The 22146-nt window shown below is 50.3% G+C and overlaps 1 protein-coding gene across 1 annotated transcript in view; it reads right to left on the bottom strand.

Moving 5' to 3' along the window:
- Positions 1 to 2382: 2382 nt before the first annotated feature.
- LOC118942819 (FHF complex subunit HOOK-interacting protein 1A-like) overlaps positions 2383 to 22146 on the bottom strand; it is a 34039-nt gene continuing 14275 nt past the window's right edge. The window contains 16 exon segments of the mRNA XM_090213386.1: positions 2383 to 3843; positions 5323 to 5443; positions 5517 to 5695; positions 6932 to 7574; positions 7857 to 8608; positions 10114 to 10286; positions 10464 to 10543; positions 11742 to 11909; positions 12494 to 12580; positions 13101 to 13157; positions 14769 to 14870; positions 17636 to 17826; positions 17906 to 18075; positions 18077 to 18105; positions 20101 to 20225; positions 20463 to 20598. Coding sequence (XP_090069512.1) covers positions 3602 to 3843; positions 5323 to 5443; positions 5517 to 5695; positions 6932 to 7574; positions 7857 to 8608; positions 10114 to 10286; positions 10464 to 10543; positions 11742 to 11909; positions 12494 to 12580; positions 13101 to 13157; positions 14769 to 14870; positions 17636 to 17826; positions 17906 to 18075; positions 18077 to 18105; positions 20101 to 20225; positions 20463 to 20598 — 3255 coding nt within the window. The 3' untranslated portion in view covers positions 2383 to 3601.

The raw sequence follows: 22146 nt of genomic DNA, 5'->3' as shown, positions 1-22146 counted from the left end.
ACCCTCTGTTTCTGAAACACGTGACCACGGCTTAGTGACCCTCTGTTTCAGAAACACGTGACCCCTACACCACGGCTTAGTGACCCTCTGTTTCAGAAACACGTGACCCCTACACCACGGCTTAGTGACCCTCTGTTTCAGAAACACGTGACCACGGCTTAGTGACCCTCTGTTTCAGAAACACGTGACCACGGCTTAGTGACCCTCTGTTTCAGAAACACGTGACCACGGCTTAGTGACCCTCTGTTTCAGAAACACGTGACCACGGCTTAGTGACCCTCTGTTTCAGAAACACGTGACCACGGCTTAGTGACCCTCTGTTTCAGAAACACGTGACCACGGCTTAGTGACCCTCTGTTTCAGAAACACGTGACCCCTACACCACGGCTTAGTGACCCTCTGTTTCAGAAACACGTGACCCCTACACCACGGCTTAGTGACCCTCTGTTTCAGAAACACGTGACCCCTACACCACGGCTTAGTGACCCTCTGTTTCAGAAACACGTGACCACGGCTTAGTGACCCTCTGTTTCAGAAACACGTGACCACTACACCACGGCTTAGTGACCCTCTGTTTCAGAAACACGTGACCTGCCCGCTGGGAAACGTATTAGCCAGTTCTGCTACGAAACAAGGTGCAGTTTGGAGACGATGGAGACATTTCAGACTGGAGGGAGGCTCCGGGCTCCATTTTAACTCTGTTACGTGTTAATCTATATAGGTGAGTCAGGTGTGTTAATCTACTACTCTATAGATGAGTCAGATGTGTTAATCTATATAGGTGAGTCAGGTGTGTTAATCTAATACTCTATAGGTGAGTCAGGTGTGTTAATCTATATAGGTGAGTCAGATGTGTTAATCTATATAGGTGAGTCAGGTGTGTTAATCTAATACTCTATAGGTGAGTCAGGTGTGTTAATCTATATAGGTGAGTCAGGTGTGTTAATCTACTACTCTATAGGTGAGTCAGATGTGTTAATCTATATAGGTGAGTCAGGTGTGTTAATCTACTACTCTATAGGTGAGTCAGGTGTGTTAATCTATATAGGTGAGTCAGATGTGTTAATCTATATAGGTGAGTCGGGTGTGTTAATCTCCTCTATAGGTGCATCAATTGTGTTAATCTCCTCTATAGGTGAGTCAGGTGTGTTAATTTCCTCTATAGGTGAGTCAGATGTGTTAATCTATATAGGTGAGTCAGATGTGTTAATCTATATAGGTGAGTCAGGTCTGTTAATCTACTACTCTATAGATGAGTCAGATGTGTTAATCTATATAGGTGAGTCAGGTGTATTAATCTAATACTCTATAGGTGAGTCAGGTGTGTTAATCTCCTCTATAGGTGAGTCAGGTGTGTTAATCTATTCCTCTATAGGTGAGTCAGGTGTGTTAATCTCCTCTATATGTGAGTCGGGTGTGTTAATCTCCTCTATAGGTGCATCAATTGTGTTAATCTCCTCTATAGGTGAGTCAGGTGTGTTAATCTCCTCTATAGGTGAGTCATATGTGTTAATCTCCTCTATAGGTGAGTCAGATGTGTTAATCTCCTCTATAGGTGAGTCAGATGTGTTAATCTATTCCTCTATATGTGAGTCAGGTGTGTTAATCTATATAGGTGAGTCAGATGTGTTAATCTATATAGGTGAGTCAGGTGTGTTAATCTACTACTCTATAGGTGAGTCAGGTGTGTTAATCAATATAGGTGAGTCAGATGTGTTAATCTATATAGGTGAGTCAGATGTGTTAATCTACTACTCTATAGGTGAGTCAGGTGTGTTAATCTATATAGGTGAGTCAGATGTGTTAATCTATATAGGTGAGTCAGATGTGTTAATCTATATAGGTGAGTCAGATGTGTTAATCTATATAGGTGAGTCAGATGTGTTAATCTATATAGGTGAGTCAGATGTGTTAATCTACTACTCTATAGGTGAGTCAGGTGTGTTAATCTATATAGGTGAGTCAGATGTGTTAATCTATATAGGTGAGTCAGATGTGTTAATCTACTACTCTATAGGTGAGTCAGGTGTGTTAATCTATATAGGTGAGTCAGGTGTGTTAATCTACTACTCTATAGGTGAGTCAGGTGTGTTAATCTATATAGGTGAGTCAGATGTGTTAATATATATAGGTGAGTCAGGTGTGTTAATCTACTACTCTATAGGTGAGTCAGGTGTGTTAATCTATATAGGTGAGTCAGATGTGTTAATCTATATAGGTGAGTCAGGTGTGTTAATCTACTACTCTGTAGGTGAGTCAGGTGTGTTAATCTATATAGGTGAGTCAGATGTGTTAATCTATATAGGTGAGTCAGGTGTGTTAATCTATATAGGTGAGTCAGATGTGTTAATCTATATAGGTGAGTCAGATGTGTTAATCTACTACTCTATAGGTGAGTCAGGTGTGTTAATCTATATAGGTGAGTCAGATGTGTTAAATTATATAGGTGAGTCAGGTGTGTTAATCTATATAGGTGAGTCAGATGTGTTAATCTCCTCTATAGGTGCATCAATTGTGTTAATCTCCTCTATAGGTGAGTCAGGTGTGTTAATCTCCTCTATAGGTGAGTCAGATGTGTTAATCTCCTCTATAGGTGAGTCAAATGTGTTAATCTACTACTCTATAGGTGAGTCAGGTGTGTTAATCTATATAGGTGAGTCAGATGTGTTAATCTATATAGGTGAGTCAGATGTGTTAATCTACTACTCTATAGATGAGTCAGATGTGTTAATCTATATAGGTGAGTCAGGTGTGTTAATCTCCTCTATAGGTGAGTCAGGTGTGTTAATCTCCTCTATAGGTGAGTCAGATGTGTTAATCTATATAGATGAGTCAGATGTGTTAATCTACTACTCTATAGGTGAGTCAGATGTGTTAATCTATATAGGTGAGTCAGGTGTGTTAATCTATATAGGTGAGTCAGATGTGTTAATCTCCTCTATAGGTGAGTCAGGTGTGTTAATCTCCTCTATAGGTGAGTCAGGTGCGTTAATCTCCTCTATATGAGAATCAGGTGTGTTAATCTAGTCCTCTATAGATGAGTGAGGTGTGTTAATCTAGTCCTCTATGGGTGAGTCAGGTGTGTTACTCTATTCCTCTATAGGTGAGTCAGGTGTGTTAATCTAGTCCTCTATAGGTGAGTCAGGTGTGTTAATCTAGTCCTCTATAGGTGAGTCAGGTGTGTTAATCTAGTCCTCTATAGGTGAGTCAGGTGTGTTAATCTATTCCTCTATAGGTGAGTCAGGTGTGCTAATCTCTTCTATAGGTGAGTCGGGTGTGTTAATCTATTCCTCTATATGTGAGTCAGGTGTGTTAATCTAGTCCTCTATAGGTGAGTCAGGTGTGTTAATCTCCTCTATAGGTGAGTCAGGTGTGTTAATCTCCTCTATAGGTGAGTCAGGTCTGTCAATCTCCTCTATATGTGAGTCAGGTGTGTTAATCTATTCCTCTATATGTGAGTCAGGTGTGTTAATCTCCTCCTCTATAGGTGAGTCAGGTGTGTTAATCTCCTCCTCTATAGGTGAGTCGGTGTGTTAATATCCTCTATATGTGAGTCAGGTGTGTTAATCTATTCCTCTATAGGTGAGTCAGGTGTGTTAATCTATTCCTCTACAGGTGAGTCAGGTGTGTTAATCTCCTCTAGAAGTGAGTCAGGTACTATAGAGTGTTCCTGTGCGATGGCAGCTAACTCCTTTAAGAACTCTGCATATAGAACCGTAGCGAAGACTCTGTTCCTGGCCTGCGGAGGAATGTTGGGACACGGGGGGACGTTCTGCGTTATATGCTGTGTTCCATTGGGTAGAACACTCTTCCTGTTATCACTATGGCTGTCCTCGAGGAGCTCTGAGAGACAGAGGGAGAGAGAGAGAGACAGAGGGAGAGAGAGAGAGACAAGAGGGAGGGAGGGAGAGAGAGAGACAGAGAGACAGACAGACAGACAGACAGAGGGAGGGAGAGAGAGAGAGAGAGACATAGGGAGAGAGAGAGAGACAGAGGGAGCGAGAGAGACAGAGGGAGAGAGAGAGAGACAAGAGGGAGGGAGGGAGAGAGAGAGACAGAGACAGACAGACAGACAGACAGAGGGAGAGAGAGAGAAAGAGAGAGAGAGACAGAGGGAGAGAGAGAGAGACAGAGGGAGCGAGAGAGACAGAGGGAGAGAGAGAGAGACAAGAGGGAGGGAGGGAGAGAGAGAGACAGAGAGACAGACAGACAGACAGACAGACAGAGGGAGGGAGAGAGAGAGAGAGACATAGGGAGAGAGAGAGAGACAAGAGGGAGGGAGGGAGAGAGAGAGACAGAGACAGACAGACAGACAGACAGACAGACAGAGGGAGAGAGAGAGAAAGAGAGAGAGAGACAGAGGGAGAGAAAGACAGAGGGTCAGAGTGTGTGTGTTGGATGTATAGATGGATGGTGGTAGGTGGATGATGGGTGGGTGGATGGATGATGGTGGGTGGGTGGATGATTTTGGGTAGATGATGGTGGGTAGATGGATGATGGTGAGTGGATGGATGAATGATGGTGGGTGGATGGATGATGGTGGGTGGGTGGGTGGATGGATGGATGATGGTGGGTGGATGATGGTGGGTGGATGGATGATGGTGGGTGGATGGATGGATGGATGATGGTGGGTGGGTGGGTGGGTGGATGGATGGATGATGGTGGATGGATGGATGGATGATGGTGGGTGGATGGATGGATGGATGGATGATGGTGGGTGGATGGATGATGGTGGATGGATGGATGATGGTGGGTGGATGGATGATGGTGGGCGGATGGATGATGGTGGGTGGATGGATGGATGATGGTGGGTGGATGGATGATGGTGGGTGGATGGATGATGGTGGGTGGGTAGATGGATGATGGTGGGTAGATGGATGGATGATGGTGAGAGGGTAGATGGATGGATGATGGTGGGTGGGTAGATGGATGGATGATGATGGGTGGATGATGGTGGGTGGGTAGATGGATGGATGATGGTGGGTGGATGGATGATGGTGGGTGGATGGATGATGGTGGGCGGGTAGATGGATGGATGATGGTGGGTGGGTAGATGGATGGATGATGGTGGGTGGGTAGATGGATGGATGATGGTGGGTGGGTAGATGGATGGATGATGGTGGGTGGATGATGATGGGTGGGTAGATGGATGGATGATGGTGGGTGGATGGATGATGGTGGGTGGATGGATGATGGTGGGTGGGTGGGTGGGTGGGTAGATGGATGGATGATGGTGGGTGGGTGGATGGATGATGGTGGGTGGATGGATGATGGTGGGTGGATGGATGATGGTGGGTGGATGGATGATGGATGGATCCTAACCTCTGAGTTTCAGTGCTTGGTCTCTAGCCAGTAGGTATCTCCATGCTTCTCTGACTGTAGCAGGAAACTCTGTCTGGTCCGTTGCGTACTGCTCTATCTGCACACGCACAGAGACCAGCACCTACACACACACCTCCATTAGATGCAATTTAACACACAAAATGACAGGGACACACACACACCTCTGGTCCTACCTGGTATAGTGTGTGTACGTTGGGCGGTGGGTCAGTGTGTGTGTTCAGTAGGAACGCCCGGAGGAGAGGCTGGGGGTATTTGGCGAGCTGAGACAGGATCCCTGTAACTAGCAGGTTGACTGGAATAGGGTTCTCCAACAGGTTCTCCAACCGTGACAGCAGAACACTAATGAACGGGCCTGTGGAACCACACAACACAGAGCTATAAAGTAGACATTGACAGGAGAACTGCAGAACTCAGTGGGAGATTGAGAGAGCTGACATTTAAATCCCATTTCATTGATTAAAATTTACAACCTTCAACATGCGAGCAGCACTAGAACCCTCGTTATTTTAGAACCCTCGTCATTCTACAACCGTCGTTATTTTAGAACCCTCGTCATTCTACAACCCTCGTTATTATAGAACCCTCGTCATTCTACAACCCTCGTTATTTTAGAACCCTCGTTATTTTAGAACCCTCGTCATTCTACAACCCTCGTTATTTTAGAACCCTCGTCATTCTACAACCCTCGTTATTATAGAACCCTCGTCATTCTACAACCCTCGTTATTTTAGAACCCTCGTTATTTTAGAACCCTCGTCATTCTACAACCCTCGTTATTTTAGAACCCTCGTCATTCTACAACCCTCGTTATTTTAGAACCCTCGTCATTCTACAACCCTCGTTATTTTAGAACCCTCGTTATTTTAGAACCCTCGTCATTCTACAACCCTCGTTATTTTAGAACCCTCGTCATTCTACAACCCTCTTCATTCTACAACCCTCGTCATTCTACAACCCTCGTTATTTTAGAACCCTTGTTATTCTACAACCCTCGTTATTTTAGAACCCTTGTCATTCTACAACCCTCATTATTTTAGAACCCTCGTCATTCTACAACCCTCGTCATTTTAGAACCCTCGTCATTCTACAACCCTCGTCATTTTAGAACCCTCGTCATTCTACAACCCTCATTGTTTTAGTACCCTCGTCATTCTACAACTCTCGTTATTTTAGAACCTTCGTCATTCTACAACCCTCGTTATTTTAGAACCCTCGTTGTTCTACAACCCTCGTCATTCTACAACCCTCGTTATTTTAGAACCCTTGTCATTCTACAACCCTTGTCATTCTACAACCCTCTTTATTTTAGAACCCTTGTCATTCTACAACCCTCGTCATTCTATAACCCTCGTTATTTTAGAACCCTCATCATTCTACAACCCTCATTATTTTAGAACCCTCGTCATTCTACAACCCTCGTCATTCTACAACCCTTGTCATTTTAGAACCCTCGTCATTCTACAACCCTCATTATTTTAGTACCCTCGTCATTCTACAACCCTCATTATTTTAGTACCCTCGTCATTCTAAGGCCCTCAACATTCCACATAAAGTTTGCATACAGGCATGACAGTTCTGAATATCTCACCAGTGAAGGGTATCCCATGTTTTCTGTCTTGGCTGTTGCTCGTCAGTTCTGGACTGTTCTCCGGTTCCAGATCGGCATCCTTCGGTTCCGGGGAGTCTGTAGAGAACACGCTAAAGTCCACCTCCTCCTCCTCTCCTCCCTGGGCCAGAGCCAACGCACGCTTCCTGAACTCTGTGATGTCATCGGTGACGTCATCAGGCTCCACCCCCAGCGAGCGCATGAGCTCCCGATACTGGGACAGGAAGCTGTCATCCACCGCCGAGGTCGTAACCGGGCTCACAGGATGATCAGCATCGGTTTTGTTACAGGCCTGCTGTTTCTCGACTGGGTGCGTGTGGTTCTCTGAGGTGGTTCTCTCCTGGTGGTCTGCTGTCGTCAGGTCATTCGTCTGATTCACGGTCGTGGTCACCGTCCTGTTGCAGTTGTGGTCCAAATGCGGTCCAGACGACTTGCGTTTACGGTCATCGTCGACCTCCTCATTGACTGTGTGGTCCTCACAGCTCAGACCGTTACTGAGCAGCTGTGGTTGTGATCGCTTCTCCTCTCTCACCCCCTCTTCCTCTCTCACCCCCTCTTCCACGATCAGCCCCTCTTCCACGATCACCCCCTCTTCCTCTCTCACCCCCTCTTCCTCTCTCACCCACTCTTCCACAAACACCCCCTCTTCCTCTCTCACCCCCTCTTCCACGATCACCCCCTCTTCCTCTCTCACCCCCTCTTCCTCTCTCACCCCCTCTTCCTCTCTCACCCCCTCTTCCACGACCACCTCCTCTTTCTCTCTCATCCCCTCTTCCTCTCTCACCCCCTCTTCCTCTCTCACCCCCTCTTTCTCTCTCACCCCCTCTTTCTCTCTCATCCCCTCTTCCTCTCTCACCCCCTCTTCCTCTCTCACCCCCTCTTCCTCTCTCACCCCCTCTTCCACGATCACCTCCTCTTTCTCTCTCATCCCCTCTTCCTCTCTCACCCCCTCTTCCTCTCTCACCCCCTCTTCCTCTCTCACCTCCTCTTCCACGATCACCCTCTCCTTCTCTCGTCTAAGCGTTCCATGTCTGTGAACGAGCGAGGTTGTTTGACTAACAACTGGTTTCCTGGTCTGTGGAGTAGTCCTGCGGTCAGGCTTGTATTCCACCTCGTCTTTCTGTGCTATGAGGTTATAGACCAACACATCGTCCTGAAAGTCCGACTCCTCTACGTAGGAGCCTTGGATCAACATTATGGCCGAACGTCTCATCTCCTGAATATGCTGAGGGGTTTCAATATGTACTGGGGGGGTGAGCGGGAGGGAGGAGGAGGGGAGGGCACTATCATCCCACTCATAACTATCATCCCACTCCAACTCGACCACACTCCCCCTCCCTCCGTCTCCCCCTCTATGTTGGTTTCCCATGGTTACAGGGGGGGAGGTGAGGGGAGGGCTGGGAGATGAAGTCCAGTTGAAGGTTTGATCCGTCTTCTCCTCCTCTATCTCTTGCTCTCTCTCTTCTTCCCCGTCTTCCTCCTCTCGAGCTGCAGGCTTCTCCCCGTCATAGGGACCAGACCAGACCAGACAGGCCTGGAGCGATGCAGCGATCCCAACTCTAGCATCCCAGAGGTACTGGAGATAGTTGACATTCATCAGGAGGTCTGTCCTGCAGATCCTGGAGTAACCAACACTGTCACCCTCTGACATGGGAACGTCTGAGGAGCAGAAGAGAGGAGGAGGAGGAGGAGAAGGAGAAGAGGAGGAGGAGGAGGAGGAGGAGGAGGAGGAGGAGGAGAAGAGGAGGAGGAGGAGGAGGAGGAGGAGGAGGAGGAGGAGGAGGAGGAGGAGGAGGAGGAGGAGGAGGAGGAGAAGAGGAGGAGGAGGAGAAGAAGAAGAGGAGGAGGAGAAGAAGAGGAGGAGGAGAAGAAGAGGAGGAGAAGAGAGACAGGTCAGTGAAAGTGCAAGGTAGTGCTCTGTGTAAGCCTGGCTGTGTAGTGCTCTGTGTCAGTGTGGCTGTGTAGTGCTCTGTGTAGTGCTCTGTGTTAGTGTGGCTGTGTAGTGCTCTGTGTCAGTGTGGCTGTGTAGTGCTCTGTGTAGTGCTCTGTGTTAGTGTGGCTGTGTAGTGCTCTGTGTCCGTGTGGCTGTGTAGTGCTCTGTGTAGTGCTCTGTGTCAGTGTGGCTGTGTAGTGCTCTGTGTAGTGCTCTGTGTTAGTGTGGCTGTGTAGTGCTCTGTGTCAGTGTGGCTGTGTAGTGCTCTGTGTTAGTGTGGCTGTGGCTGTGTAGTGCTCTGTGTAGTGCTCTGTGTCAGTGTGGCTGTGTAGTGCTCTGTGTTAGTGTGGCTGTGTAGTGCTCTGTGTAGTACTCTGTGTCAGTGTGGCTGTGTAGTGCTCTGTGTTAGTGTGGCTGTGTAGTGCTCTGTGTAGTGCTCTGTGTCAGTGTGGCTGTGTAGTGCTCTGTGTTAGTGTGGCTGTGTCAGTGTGGCTGTGTAGTGCTCTGTGTAGTGCTCTGTGTCAGTGTGGCTGTGTAGTGCTCTGTGTAGTGCTCTGTGTCAGTGTGGCTGTGTCAGTGTGGCTGTGTAGTGCTCTGTGTAGTGCTCTGTGTCAGTGTGGCTGTGTAGTGCTCTGTGTTAGTGTGGCTGTGTCCGTGTGGCTGTGTAGTGCTCTGTGTAGTGCTCTGTGTCAGTGCTCTGTGTCAGTGTGGCTGTGTAGTGCTCTGTGTCAGTGTGGCTGTGTAGTGCTCTGTGTCAGTGTGGCTGTGTAGTGCTCTGTGTCAGTGTGGCTGTGTAGTGCTCTGTGTTAGTGTGGCTGTGTAGTGCTCTGTGTCAGTGTGGCTGTGTAGTGCTCTATGTAGTGCTCTGTGTCAGTGTGGTTGTGTAGTGCTCTGTGTCAGTGTGGCTGTGTAGTGCTCTGTGTAGTGCTCTGTGTCAGTGTGGCTGTGTAGTGCTCTGTGGCTGTGTAGTGCTCTGTGTCAGTGTGGCTGTGTAGTGCTCTGTGTAGTGCTCTGTGTCAGTGTGGCTGTGTAGTGCTCTGTGTCAGTGTGGCTGTGTAGTGCTCTGTGTAGTGCTCTGTGTCAGTGTGGCTGTGTAGTGCTCTGTGTCAGCGTGGCTGTGTAGTGCTCTGTGTAGTGCTCTGTGTCAGTGTGTGTGTGTGGTGTGGTGTGGTGTGTGTGTGTGTGTGTGTGTGTGTGTTTTCAGTGTGTGTGTGTGTGTGTGTGTTCTCACCATTCCCCATGGCCCAGTGGATGTGTTGGGTGTGAGTGTGTACGGCTCCGAGGCGCAGGGGGCACCAGGAGGGAGTGAGGAAGAGGAATTTAACAGCTGATGAAGAGTAGGCGTCTCTGTCCTTCAGAGAGCGGCGTTCTCTCACACACAGGTGTGTACACGGGATCAGATACCTGCAGAGAGAGAGGGAAGAAACACACAGACGCATGCACGTCAGAGGAGGCTGGTAGGAGGAGCTATATGAGGCTCATTGTAATGTCTGGAATGGATCACGTTGACACACACACACACACACACACTGAACACACACACATACTGAACACACACACTGAACACACACACCTTCCTACCTGAGTATGAGCTGAAGCATGACGTCTTCACAGAACAGACCAATGAGAGTTCGGAACAAAGCCAGAGACACTGTACCTAACTATAACACACAGGGGTCAAAGGTCAAACCACTGTACCTAACTATAACACACAGGGGTCAAAGATCAAACCACTGTACCTAACTAACTAACACACAGGGGTCAAAGATCAAACCACTGTACCTAACTATAACACACAGGGGTCAAAGGTCAAAACACATTAAACCACTGTACCTAACTATAACACACAGGGGTCAAAGGTCAAAACACATTAAACCACTGTACCTAACTATAACACACAGGGGTCAAAGGTCAAAACACATTAAACCACTGTACCTAACTATAACACACAGGGGTCAAAGGTCAAAACACATTAAACCACTGTACCTAACTATAACACACAGGGGTCAAAGGTCAAAACACATTAAACCACTGTACCTAACTATAACACACAGGGGTCAAAGATCAAACCACTGTACCTAACTATAACACACAGGGGTCAAAGATCAAAACACATTAAACCACTGTACCTAACTATAACACACAGGGGTCAAAGATCAAACCACTGTACCTAACTATAACACACAGGGGTCAAAGGTCAAAACACATTAAACCACTGTACCTAACTATAACACACAGGGGTCAAAGGTCAAAACACATTAAACCACTGTACCTAACTATAACACACAGGGGTCAAAGGTCAAAACACATTAAACCACTGTACCTAACTATAACACACAGGGGTCAAAGGTCAAAACACATTAAACCACTGTACCTAACTATAACACACAGGGGTCAAAGGTCAAAACACATTAAACCACTGTACCTAACTATAACACACAGGGGTCAAAGGTCAAAACACATTAAACCACTGTACCTAACTATAACACACAGGGGTCAAAGGTCAAAACACATTAAACCACTGTACCTAACTATAACACACAGGGGTCAAAGGTCAAAACACATTAAACCACTGTACCTAACTATAACACACAGGGGTCAAAGGTCAAAACACATGAAATCAACATTTTAGTGATTAACAAAATTAATAAGAGAACAGAGCCTGTCTGCCTGTTTGTCTCTGTGTGTGTGTGTGACTGTGTGTCTGCCTCTGTGTCTGTCTCTGTGTCGGTCTGTCTGTGTTACCTGGAAGGGTGTGTTACCTCTAGAGACCAGTGTGTTACCTGGAAGGGTGTGTTACCTCTAGAGACCAGTGTGTTACCTGGAAAGGTGTGTTACCTCTAGAGACCAGTGTGTTACCTGGAAGGGTGTGTTAACTCTGGACACCAGTGTGTCTAGGAGCTGGACGTTGTCGTGTGTGTGTAGCAGTATGAAGGAGAGGAAGGTCTGGAGGAGGGCGGGCTCTGACACCGAGCGGAGGAAGAGGTCCAGATACGCTGTAGTGGTCATCACCTCTTCTAGTGTACACTACAGCCAATCAGAGAACAGAGATATGCACACTACAGACAATCAGAGAACAGAGATATAATAACACACACACACTACAGCCAATCAGAGAACAGAGATATAGACACACACACACACACTACAGCCAATCAGAGAACAGAGATATAGACACACACACACTACAGCCAATCAGAGAACAGAGATATAGACACACACACTACAGCCAATCAGAGAACAGAGATATAGACACACACACACACTACAGCCAATCAGAGAACAGAGATATAGACACACACTCACACAGCAGCCAATCAGAGAACAGAGATATAGACACACAGCCAGTTAGAACTCAGCAAACCAGGAAAATAATATGACTAATGAGAATTTATTTCAGGAGAAATTAGGAAGTTCATTGACCAATCCGAAATTATTAACAAAGGACTAAAGGAAGACAAACGAAATACTGTAACCAATTGGCATTAAGTAGACAGAACTACAGGAAGTTTGGAGACCAATGAGCATTGTCGAAACAGGACTACAGGAAGTAGGGTGACCAATCAGCATCAAGCAGACAGACTACAGGAATCAGCAGTAGTGTTTTTGACCTTGTGCAGAGCTGGAGCCAGTACAGGAACCAGGAAGCCATTGTAGATATATCCCAACAACTGACCTCTGATAGAGGGATGTCCAACCTGGGGGGGAGATGGGGGGGGGGGGGGGGGGATGGGGAAGATGGGGAAGGGGGAGAGATGGGGGAGGGGGTGAGATGGGGGAGGGGGAGAGAGATAGGAGGAGGAAGATGCTTAGCTAGCTAAAGTTATTTTACAGTTAGTTAACAACTGTTTCTTAACTCTTTTGGTACTTAGCGATCTGTTGTAGTTTCAACAGCCGGAGTTTACATGTAATAATTATATCATATCCACTTTCTATCGTAAGACAAAGACCTGGGGAGGAAGTGTGTGTGTGTCTGGTGTACATGGTGTGTGTGTGTCTGGTGTATATGGTGTGTGTGTGTGTGTGTGTGTCTGTGGTGTGTGTATGTCTGGTGTATATTTTGTGTGTGTGTCTGGTGTGTCTGGTGTATATTGTGTGTGTGTGTGTGTGTGTGTGTGTGTGTGTGTGTGTGTGTGTGTGTGTGTGTGTGTGTGTGTGTGTGTGAGTGAGTGAGATAGAGAGATGTAACATACATAGGCCTCCGTGTGTTTGTCTCACCTTAATGACAGAGCAGCAGAACTGCAGAGAGTTTAGAAACTGGACCAAAGCCGGAACCTGCATCCAGAAGAAATCAAGTCAATGTCAAGTAGGTAGCCAGGTAGTCAGCTAGGTAGCCAGCCAGCCAGGTAGGTAGCCAGCCAGGCAGGTAGGTAGCCAGCAATCTAGCTACGTAGGCAGCCAGCTAGGTAGCCAGCCGAACAGCCAGCAATCTAGCTAGGTAGCCAGCTAGGCAGCCAGAAATCTAGCTAGGTAGCCAGCCAGGCAGCCAGCAATCTAGCTAGGTAGCCAGCCAGGCAGCCAGCAATCTAGCTAGGTAGCCAGCCAGGCAGCCAGCAATCTAGCTAGGTAGCCAGCTAGGCAGCCAGAAATCTAGCTAGGTAGCCAGCCAGGCAGCCAGCAATCTAGCTAGGTAGCCAGCCAGGCAGCCAGCAATCTAACTAGGTAGTCAGCCAGGCAGCTAGCAATATAGCTAGGTAACCAGCCAGGCAGCCAGCAATCTAGCTAGGTAGCCAGCCAGGCAGCCAGCAATCTAGCTAGGTAGTCAGCTAGCCAGCCAGGTAGCCAGCCATGTAGCCAGCCAGGCAGCCATTCAGCTAGCCAGGTAGCCAGCCAGATAGCCATGTAGCCAGCCAGGTAGCCATGTAGCCAGCCAGGTAGACATGTAGGTAGCCAGCAAGCCAGGTAGGTATCCAGCTAGCCAGGTAGCCAGTCAGGTAGCCAACCAGGTAGGTAGCCAGCCAGCCAGGTAGCCAGCCAGGTATCCATGTAGCCTGCCAGCCAGGTAGGTAGCCAGCTAGCCAGGTAGCCAGGCAGGTAGCCAGCCATGTAGCCAGCCAGGCTGCCAGCCAGGTAGCCAGGTAGCCAGCCAGGTAGCCAGCTAGCCATGTAGCCAGCCAGCCAGGTAGGTAGCCAGCCAGCCAGGCAGCTAGCCGGGTAGCCAGCCAGGTATCCATGTAGCCTGCCAGCCAGGTAGGTAGCCAGCTTGCCAGGTAGCCAGGCAGGTAGCCAGCCATGTAGCCAGCCAGGCTGCCAGCCAGCTAGCCAGGTAGCCAGCCAGGTAGCCATGTAGCCAGCCAGCCAGGTAGGTAGCCAGCTAACCAGGTAGCCAGCCATGTAGCCAGCCAGCTAGCCAGGTAGCCAGCCAGGTAGCCATGTAGCCAGCTAGCCAGGTAGCCATGTAGCCAGCCAGCCAGGTAGGTAGCCAGCCAGGTAGTCATGTAGCCAGCCAGCCAGGTAGGTAGCCAGGTAGCCAGGTAGCCAGCCAGGTAACTAGCCAGGTAGCCAGCCAGGTAACTAGCCATGTAGCCAGTCAGGTAACTAGCCAGGTAGCCAGTCAGGTAACTAGCCAGGTAGCCAGCCAGGTAACTAGCCAGGTAGCCAGCCAGGTAACTAGCCAGGTAGCCAGTCAGGTAACTAGCCAGGTAGCCAGTCGGGTAACTAGCCAGGTAGCCAGTCAGGTAACTAGCCAGGTAGCCAGCCAGGTAACTAGCCAGGTAGCCAGTCAGGTAGCTTGTAAACAGATCTTTATTCTGTCCATCTCTGATAATTGTTATAGTTATGCTTGATGACATTGTAAATAGATCTCTGTCTGTCCAAGGGTTTAAATGATGATGTTTTTAATCTGTGAGATAAAATGATAGGAAATGTTCCAAACGGTATCTTCACCTGTATCCAGTCAGCTCTCTCCAGACAGTGCCAGTCTTCACTATACACCTGTAGCTTCGCAGGTAGAGACGAATACAAACCACTCAGACCTGTAGCCAGTACCTAGACACACACACACACACACACACACACACACACACACACACACACACACACACACACACACACACACACACATAGTCATGAGCCAAGGACTTTTCAATGCTGGAATGAAATCCACTGCACATTAGAGTTCACTGGAAGATCAGGATTTACAGAGAGGAGGGGGGGAGGGGGAGGGGGGGTGGAGGAGAAAGCCTGTCATGGAATACATCCCCACGCTACTCTGCTAACTCACAACAACAACAACAACAACAACAACAACTAATCAACAACCAAAAGACATTAACAACCAAAAAACAACAACAACTAATCAACAACCAGAAAACAACAATAGCTAATCAACAACAGAACCAGAAGACAACAACAACTAATCAACAACCAGAAAACAACAATAGCTAATCAACAACAGAACCAGAAGACAACAACAACTAATCAACAACCAGAAAACAACAATAGCTAATCAACAACAGAACCAGAAGACAACAACAACTAATCAACAACAGAACCAGCAAACAACAACAACAACAACTAATCAACAACAGAACCAGTAAACAACAACAACTAATCAACAACAGAACCAGCAAACAACAACAGCTAATCAACAACAACTAATCAACAACAGAACCAGAAAACAACAAATAATCAACAACAGAACCAGCAAACAACAACAACAACAACTAATCAACAACAGAACCAGTAAACAACAACAACTAATCAACAACAGAACCAGCAAACAACAACAGCTAATCAACAACAACTAATCAACAACAGAACCAGTAAACAACAATAACTAATCAACAACAACTAATCAACAACAGAACCAGTAAACAACAACAACTAATCAACAACAACTAATCAACAACAGAACCAGTAAACAACAATAACTAATCAACAACAACTAATCAACAACAGAACCAGTAAACAACAACAACTAATCAACAACAACTAATCAAAAACAGAACCAGTAAACAACAACAACTAATCAAAAACAGAACCAGTAAACAACAACAACTAATCAACAACAGAACCAGTAAACAACAACAACTAATCAACAACAGAACCAGTAAACAACAACAACTAATCAACAACAGAACCAGTAAACAACAACAACTAATCAACAACAACTAATCAACAACAGAACCAGTAAACAACAACAACTAATCAACAACAGAACCAGTAAACAACAACAACTAATCAACAATAGAACCAGTAAACAACAACAACTAATCAACAACAGAACCAGTTGGTGTTGGAGTTAGCAGGAGGCTAAGAGCGCCGAGGCGATCAACCAATCAGGTCACAGCGTCCTAATCCCCCATCTCTAGATTGAGGTCAGCTCCATGGGCTAAATCTGGTACAGTCACACACAGTTCCACCGGGAGAAAGTGGTTTACTGATCTTTTTCACTGGTCTGATACTTACAAGAGCAAGTGGACAACTCCTCTCTCTCCCTCCTCTCTCCTCCCTCCTCTCCTCCCTCCTCTCTCCTCCCTCCTCCCTCCTCTCTCCTCCCTCCTCTCTCACTTCTTTATCTCTCCCTTCTGTCACCCCATATACCCAATCTCCTCCTCTCCTCCCTCCTCTCTCCTCTCTCTCTCTGTTCCCTTCTTTATCTCTCCCTTCTGTCACCCCGTATCCCCAATCTCCTCTCTCCTCTCTCCTCCCTCCTCCCTCTCTCTCCTCCTTCCTCTCTCCTCTCTCCTCCCTCCTATCTCCTCCCTCTTCTCTCCTCTCTCCTCTCTCCTCTCTCCTCCCTCCTATCACTCCTCCCTGCTCTCTCCTCTCTCCTCCCTCCTCTCTCCCTCCCTCCTCTCTCCTCTCTCCTCTCTCCTCCCTCCTCTCTCTCTCTTCTTTATCTCTCCCTTCTGTCACCCCATATCCCCAATCTCCTCTCTCCTCACTCCTCCCTCCTCTCTCTCTCTGTTCCCTTCTTTATCTCTCCCCTCTGTCACCACGTATCCCCAATCTCCTCTCTCCTCTCTCCTCTCTCCTCTCTCCTCCCCTCCTCTCTCCTCTCTCCTCCCTCCTCTCTCCTCTCTCTCTCTGTTCCCTTCTTTATCTCTCCCTTCTGTCACCCCGTATTCCCAATCTCCTCCCTCCTCTCTCCTCTCTCCTCCCTCCTCTCCTCTCTCCTCTCTCCTCCCTCCTCTCTCCTCTCTCCTCTCTCTCTCTGTTCCCTTCTTTATCTCTCCCTTCTGTCACCCCGTATCCCCAATCTCCTCTCTCCTCTCTCCTCTCTCCTCCCTCCTCTCTCCTCCCTCCTCTCTCCTCTCTCTCCTCCCTCTCTCCATTGTAATCATATTAAGGCCTATTACATAAGGAGTAATGAGCTCAGCCTTTACCTCTCACTCACTGAGGGGAGGGGGAGGGGAAGGCAAGGGGAGAGGGAGGAGGAGAGGGGAGGGGAAGGGGGGTGGGGGGGTGAGGAGGAGAGGGGGAGGGGGGTGGAGGGTGAGGAGAGGGGGAGGGGGAGGAGGGGAGAGGGGAGATGGGTGGAGGGGGAGGGAGAGGGGGGGTGGAGGAGAGGGGGGAGGGTGAGAAGAGAGGGGGAGGGGGGTGAGGAGAGGGGGAGAGGGAGGAGAGGGGGTGGAGGGGGGGGAGAAGGGGGGGGAGGGAGAGGGGGGAGGGGGAGGAGAGGGGGAGGAGGGGTCGAGGGGGAGGGGGGGAGGAGAGAGGGGGGGTGGAGGGGGAGGGGGGAGGAGGGGGGAGTGGAGGGGCGATAAAGATGAGTGACTACAAGACGGTGACTACGGTAACCGGCTCACAGGACAGAAGTATGTGTTGTCTGTGATGTGTGTAGCGACTCTGGGGTTGTAGGTCGACAGCTGCATGATGAGCAGCAGAGCGTCCCGGGCCTGCTGTCCTACGCTGCCTTCCTGATGCGTGAAGGGGATCAGCAGGGAGAAGAGCAGGAAGTTGGCTGCCCCCTGGTCCTCACTGGTGTGGAAGAATAACTCTGAAGAGGAGGAGGAAGAAGAAATCAGAAAACGACTTAATTGTCCATTTATCTTGCAGAACACAGAACCAGAACCCACCTAACACTGAGGGGTCCTTAGCCAGCGCACCACACAGCTGGTTAAGCAGGAGCACCAACTCTGCTTCCACTGACCCTCCTCCTCTTCCTCCACTCCCAGCTCCAGCACAGGAAGATAACAGCATCATTAAGGGTCGTAGAACAGGTTTGTGGTGCAAGAGAGCTATCTCACCTAGACAGTAACATCTGGTACATCCTCAGCTGTTGCAGAGAGGGGAGAGAAGGGGAGTGTGGTGTTGGGGGGGCGGGGCATAGAGAGGAGAGATGGAGGGGTCAGAGAGGGGGTGGAGGGGTCAGAGAGAGAGATGGAAGAGGGGGTCAGAGAGAGATGGAGGGGTCAGAGAGAGAGAGATGGAGGGCATAGAGAGAGAGATGGAGGGGGGCATAGAGAGAGAGAGATGGAGGGGTGAGAGAGAGCGAGAGATGGAGGGTAGGAGAGAGAGAGAGAGAGATGGAGGGGGGCATAGAGAGAGATGGAGGGGGGCCAGAGAGAGAGAGATGGAGGGGGGCAGAGAGAGAGAGAGATGGAGGGGGGCAGAGAGAGAGAGAGATGGAGGGGGCGAGAGAGAGATGGAGGGGGGCAGAGAGAGAGATGAAGGGGGGCAGAGAGAGAGATGGAGGGGGGCAGAGAGAGAGAGATGGAGGGGTCAGAGAGAGAGATGGAGGGGGACAGAGAGAGAGATGGAGGGGGCCAGAGAGAGAGAGATGGAGGGGGTCAGAGAGAGATGGAGGGGGGCAGAGAGAGATGGAGGGGGGCAGAGAGAGATAGATGGAGGGGGCCAGAGAGAGAGAGAGATGGAGGGGGGCAGAGAGAGAGATGGAGGGGTCAGAGAGAGAGATGGAGGGGGACAGAGAGAGAGAGATGGAGGGGGCCAGAGAGAGATGGAGGGGGTCAGAGAGAGAGAGATGGAGGGGGGCAGAGAGAGATGGAGGGGGGCGAGAGAGAGATAGATGGAGGGGGCCAGAGAGATAGAGGAGGGGGGCAGAGAGAGATGGAGGGGGGCAGAGAGAGAGATAGATGGAGGGGGCCAGAGAGAGAGAGAGAGAGAGATGGAGGGGGGCAGAGAGAGAGATGGAGGGGGGCAGAGAGAGAGATGGAGGGGGTCAGAGAGAGAGATGGAGGGGGACAGAGAGAGATGGAGGGGGCCAGAGAGAGAGATGGAGGGGGCCAGAGAGAGAGAGATGGAGGGGGTCAGAGAGATGGAGGGGGACAGAGAGAGAGAGATGGAGGGGGCCAGAGAGAGAGATGGAGGGGGTAGAGAGAGAGAGATGGAGGGGGGCAGAGAGAGAGATGGAGGGGGGCAGAGAGAGAGAGATGGAGGGGGCCAGAGAGAGAGAGAGATGGAGGGGGGCAGAGAGAGAGAGAGATGGAGGGGGGCAGAGACAGAGAGATGGAGGAGGGCAGACAGAGAGATGGAGGAGGGCAGAGAGAGATGGAGGAGGGCGGGCAGAGAGAGATGGAGGAGGGCGGAGAGAGAGAGATGGAGGAGGGCAGAGAGAGAGATGGAGGGGGCCAGAGAGAGAGAGATGGAGGGGGCCAGAGAGCGAGAGAGATAGAGGGGGGCAGAGACAGAGATGGAGGAGGGCAGAGACAGAGAGATGGAGGAGGGCAGAGACAGAGAGATGGAGGAGGGCAGAGAGAGAGATGGAGGGGGCCAGAGAGCGAGAGATGGAGGGGGGCAGAGACAGAGAGATGGAGGAGGGCAGAGACAGAGAGATGGAGGAGGACAGAGAGAGATGGAGGAGGGGCAGAGAGAGAGAGATGGAGGGGAGCAGAGAGACAGAGATGGAGGGAGGGAGGCAGAGAGAGAGAGATGGAGGGGGCAGAGAGAGAGAGAGATGGAGGGGGGCAGAGACAGAGATGGAGGAGGGCAGAGAGAGAGAGATGGGGGGGGCAGAGAGAGAGAGAGATGGAGGGAGGCAGAGAGAGAGATGGAGGGGGGCAGAGAGAGAGATGGAGGGAGGCAGAGAGAGAGAGATGGAGGGGGCAGAGACAGAGATGGAGGGGGGCAGAGAGAGAGATTGGGGATAAGCATTATCAATTACTCACCCTGTCACTAAAACAGTCAATAATAACCCTTCCTTCCAGGGTTCCTAGCCTCTTCATTGTTTTGGGGGGTTTTAAGCTGGGCATCTATAAGGTACTTGAATGATTGATTGATTGATTGATAAATAACAGGTCCAAAAAAAAATCACTTGTTCCAGTTTCATATCATCAGTGAAGTGTCGTCTCAGACTCCAGAGGAACAGTCTCTCCATCACGCCTTCTACAACCACAAACTCTAGGATGGCTCCCATCGCTCCGCCCTGGCCCGGCTCCTAAGGACGTCAAAAACACTTCTGTCATTCAATTAACTCTGCTTTATGTTGTTCACTTTGTATTTTAACTGAAATGCTTTATTGTCTATTTATCCGTGTACATCTGCTTATCTACAGTATGACTACCATGCTGGTAGCATGGAGGGGGAGCACAGAAATATCTCACATAGAATGGATCTACTGCTTATCAGATGTGGCTTTCAATGAGAATGACAGATCTATAAAAAGTGAACTTTCCTCCTCCATCAACAGGAACAGCATGTGTTCTACGTAGTTCTGTACCGCGCTGGCCTCGTCACCGGGGACAGGACCGAGGCGAAGGTAGACACCGGACCGGCTATGGACAGGATCATGTTTCTCCAAGATCTTCACCACCTGAGGGGGGAGAGAGGGGGAGGGAGGAGAGGAGGAGTGGGGGAGGAAGGAGGAAGAGGAAAGGGAGGGAGAGAGGAGGGAGAGGGAGTGGGGGAGGAAGGAGAGAGGAAAGGGAGGAGAGAGAGAGAAAGTAGAAGGGAGAGAGAGAGGGGTAGGGGAGGGGAAGGGAGAGAGGGGGGGAGGGGAAGGGAGAGAGAGTGGTAGGGGAAGGGAGGAGGGAGAGAGGGGGGTAGGGGAGGGGAAGGGAGAGAGAGAGAGGCGGGTAGGGGAGGGGAAGGGAGAGAGAGAGGGGTAGGGGAAGGGAGGAAGAGAGGTGGAGGGGATTGGAGATAGAGAGAGGGAAAGGGGGGGAGGGGAAGGGAGAAAGGGGTAGGGGAGGGGAAGGGAGAGAGAGAGAGGGGTAGGGGAGGGGAAGGGAGAGAGAGAGAGGGGGTAGGGGAGGGACGGGAGAGAGAGAGGGGGGTAGGGGAGGGGAAGGGAGAGAGAGAGGGGGGTAGGGGAGGGGAAGGGAGAGAGAGAGAGAGGGGTAGGGGAGGGGAAGGGAGAGAGAGAGGGGGTAGGGGAGGGGACGGGAGAGAGAGAGAGAGGTAGGGGAGGGGAAGGGAGGAGAGAGAGAGAGAGGGAGGGGGGTAGGGGAGGGGAAGGGAGGGAGGGGGAGGGGAGGGGAAGGGAGAGAGAGAGAGGGGTAGGGGGAGGAGAAGGGGGAGAGAGAGAGAGAGAGAGAGGGGTAGAGAGAGAGAGAGAGAGAGGGGTAGGGGGAGGGGGAGGAGAAGGGAGAGAGAGAGAGAGGGGTAGGGGAGGGGAAGGGAGAGAGAGAGAGAGGGGGAGGGGAGGGGAAGGGAGAGAGAGAGAGAGAAGAGAGAGAGAGAGGGGTAGGGGGAGGGGGAGGAGAAGGGAGAGAGAGAGAGAGAGAGGGGTAGGGGAGGGGAAGGGAGAGAGAGAGAGGGGTAGGGGGAGGAGAAGGGGGAGAGAGAGAGAGAGAGAGAGAGAGAGGGGTAGGGGGGAGGGGGAGGGGGAGGAGAAGGGAGAGAGAGAGAGAGGGGTAGGGGAGGGGAAGGGAGAGAGAGAGAGAGGGGGAGGGGAGGGGAAGGGAGTGAGAGAGAGGGGTAGGGGGAGGAGAAGGGAGAGAGAGAGAGAGAGAGGGGTAGGGGGAGGGGGAGGAGGAAGGGAGAGAGAGAGAGAGGGGTAGGGGAGGGGAAGGGAGAGAGAGAGGGGGTAGGGGAGGGGACGGGAGAGAGAGAGAGAGGTAGGGGAGGGGAAGGGAGAGAGAGAGAGAGGGAGGGGGGTAGGGGAGGGGAAGGGAGAGAGAGGGGGAGGGGAGGGGAAGGGAGAGAGAGAGAGGGGTAGGGGGAGGAGAAGGGGAGAGAGAGAGAGAGAGAGAGAGAGGGGGGTAGGGGGAGGAGAAGGGTGGGAGGGGAAGGGAGAGAGAGAGAGAGAGGGGGAGGGGAGGGGAAGGGAGAGAGAGAGAGGGGGGGGTAGGGGAGAAGGGAGAGAGAGAGAGAGAGAGAGAGAGGGGGGGGAGGGGAGAGGGAGGAGAAGGGAGAGAGA

The sequence above is a fragment of the Oncorhynchus mykiss genome, chromosome 21 (assembly GCF_057628025.1).
Source record: "Oncorhynchus mykiss isolate SJ-2025 chromosome 21, ASM5762802v1, whole genome shotgun sequence".
Classification (NCBI taxonomy): domain Eukaryota; kingdom Metazoa; phylum Chordata; class Actinopteri; order Salmoniformes; family Salmonidae; genus Oncorhynchus; species Oncorhynchus mykiss.
The sequence above is the reverse complement of the archived record's forward strand: the minus strand, read 5'-3'. Positions and strand labels throughout refer to the sequence as shown.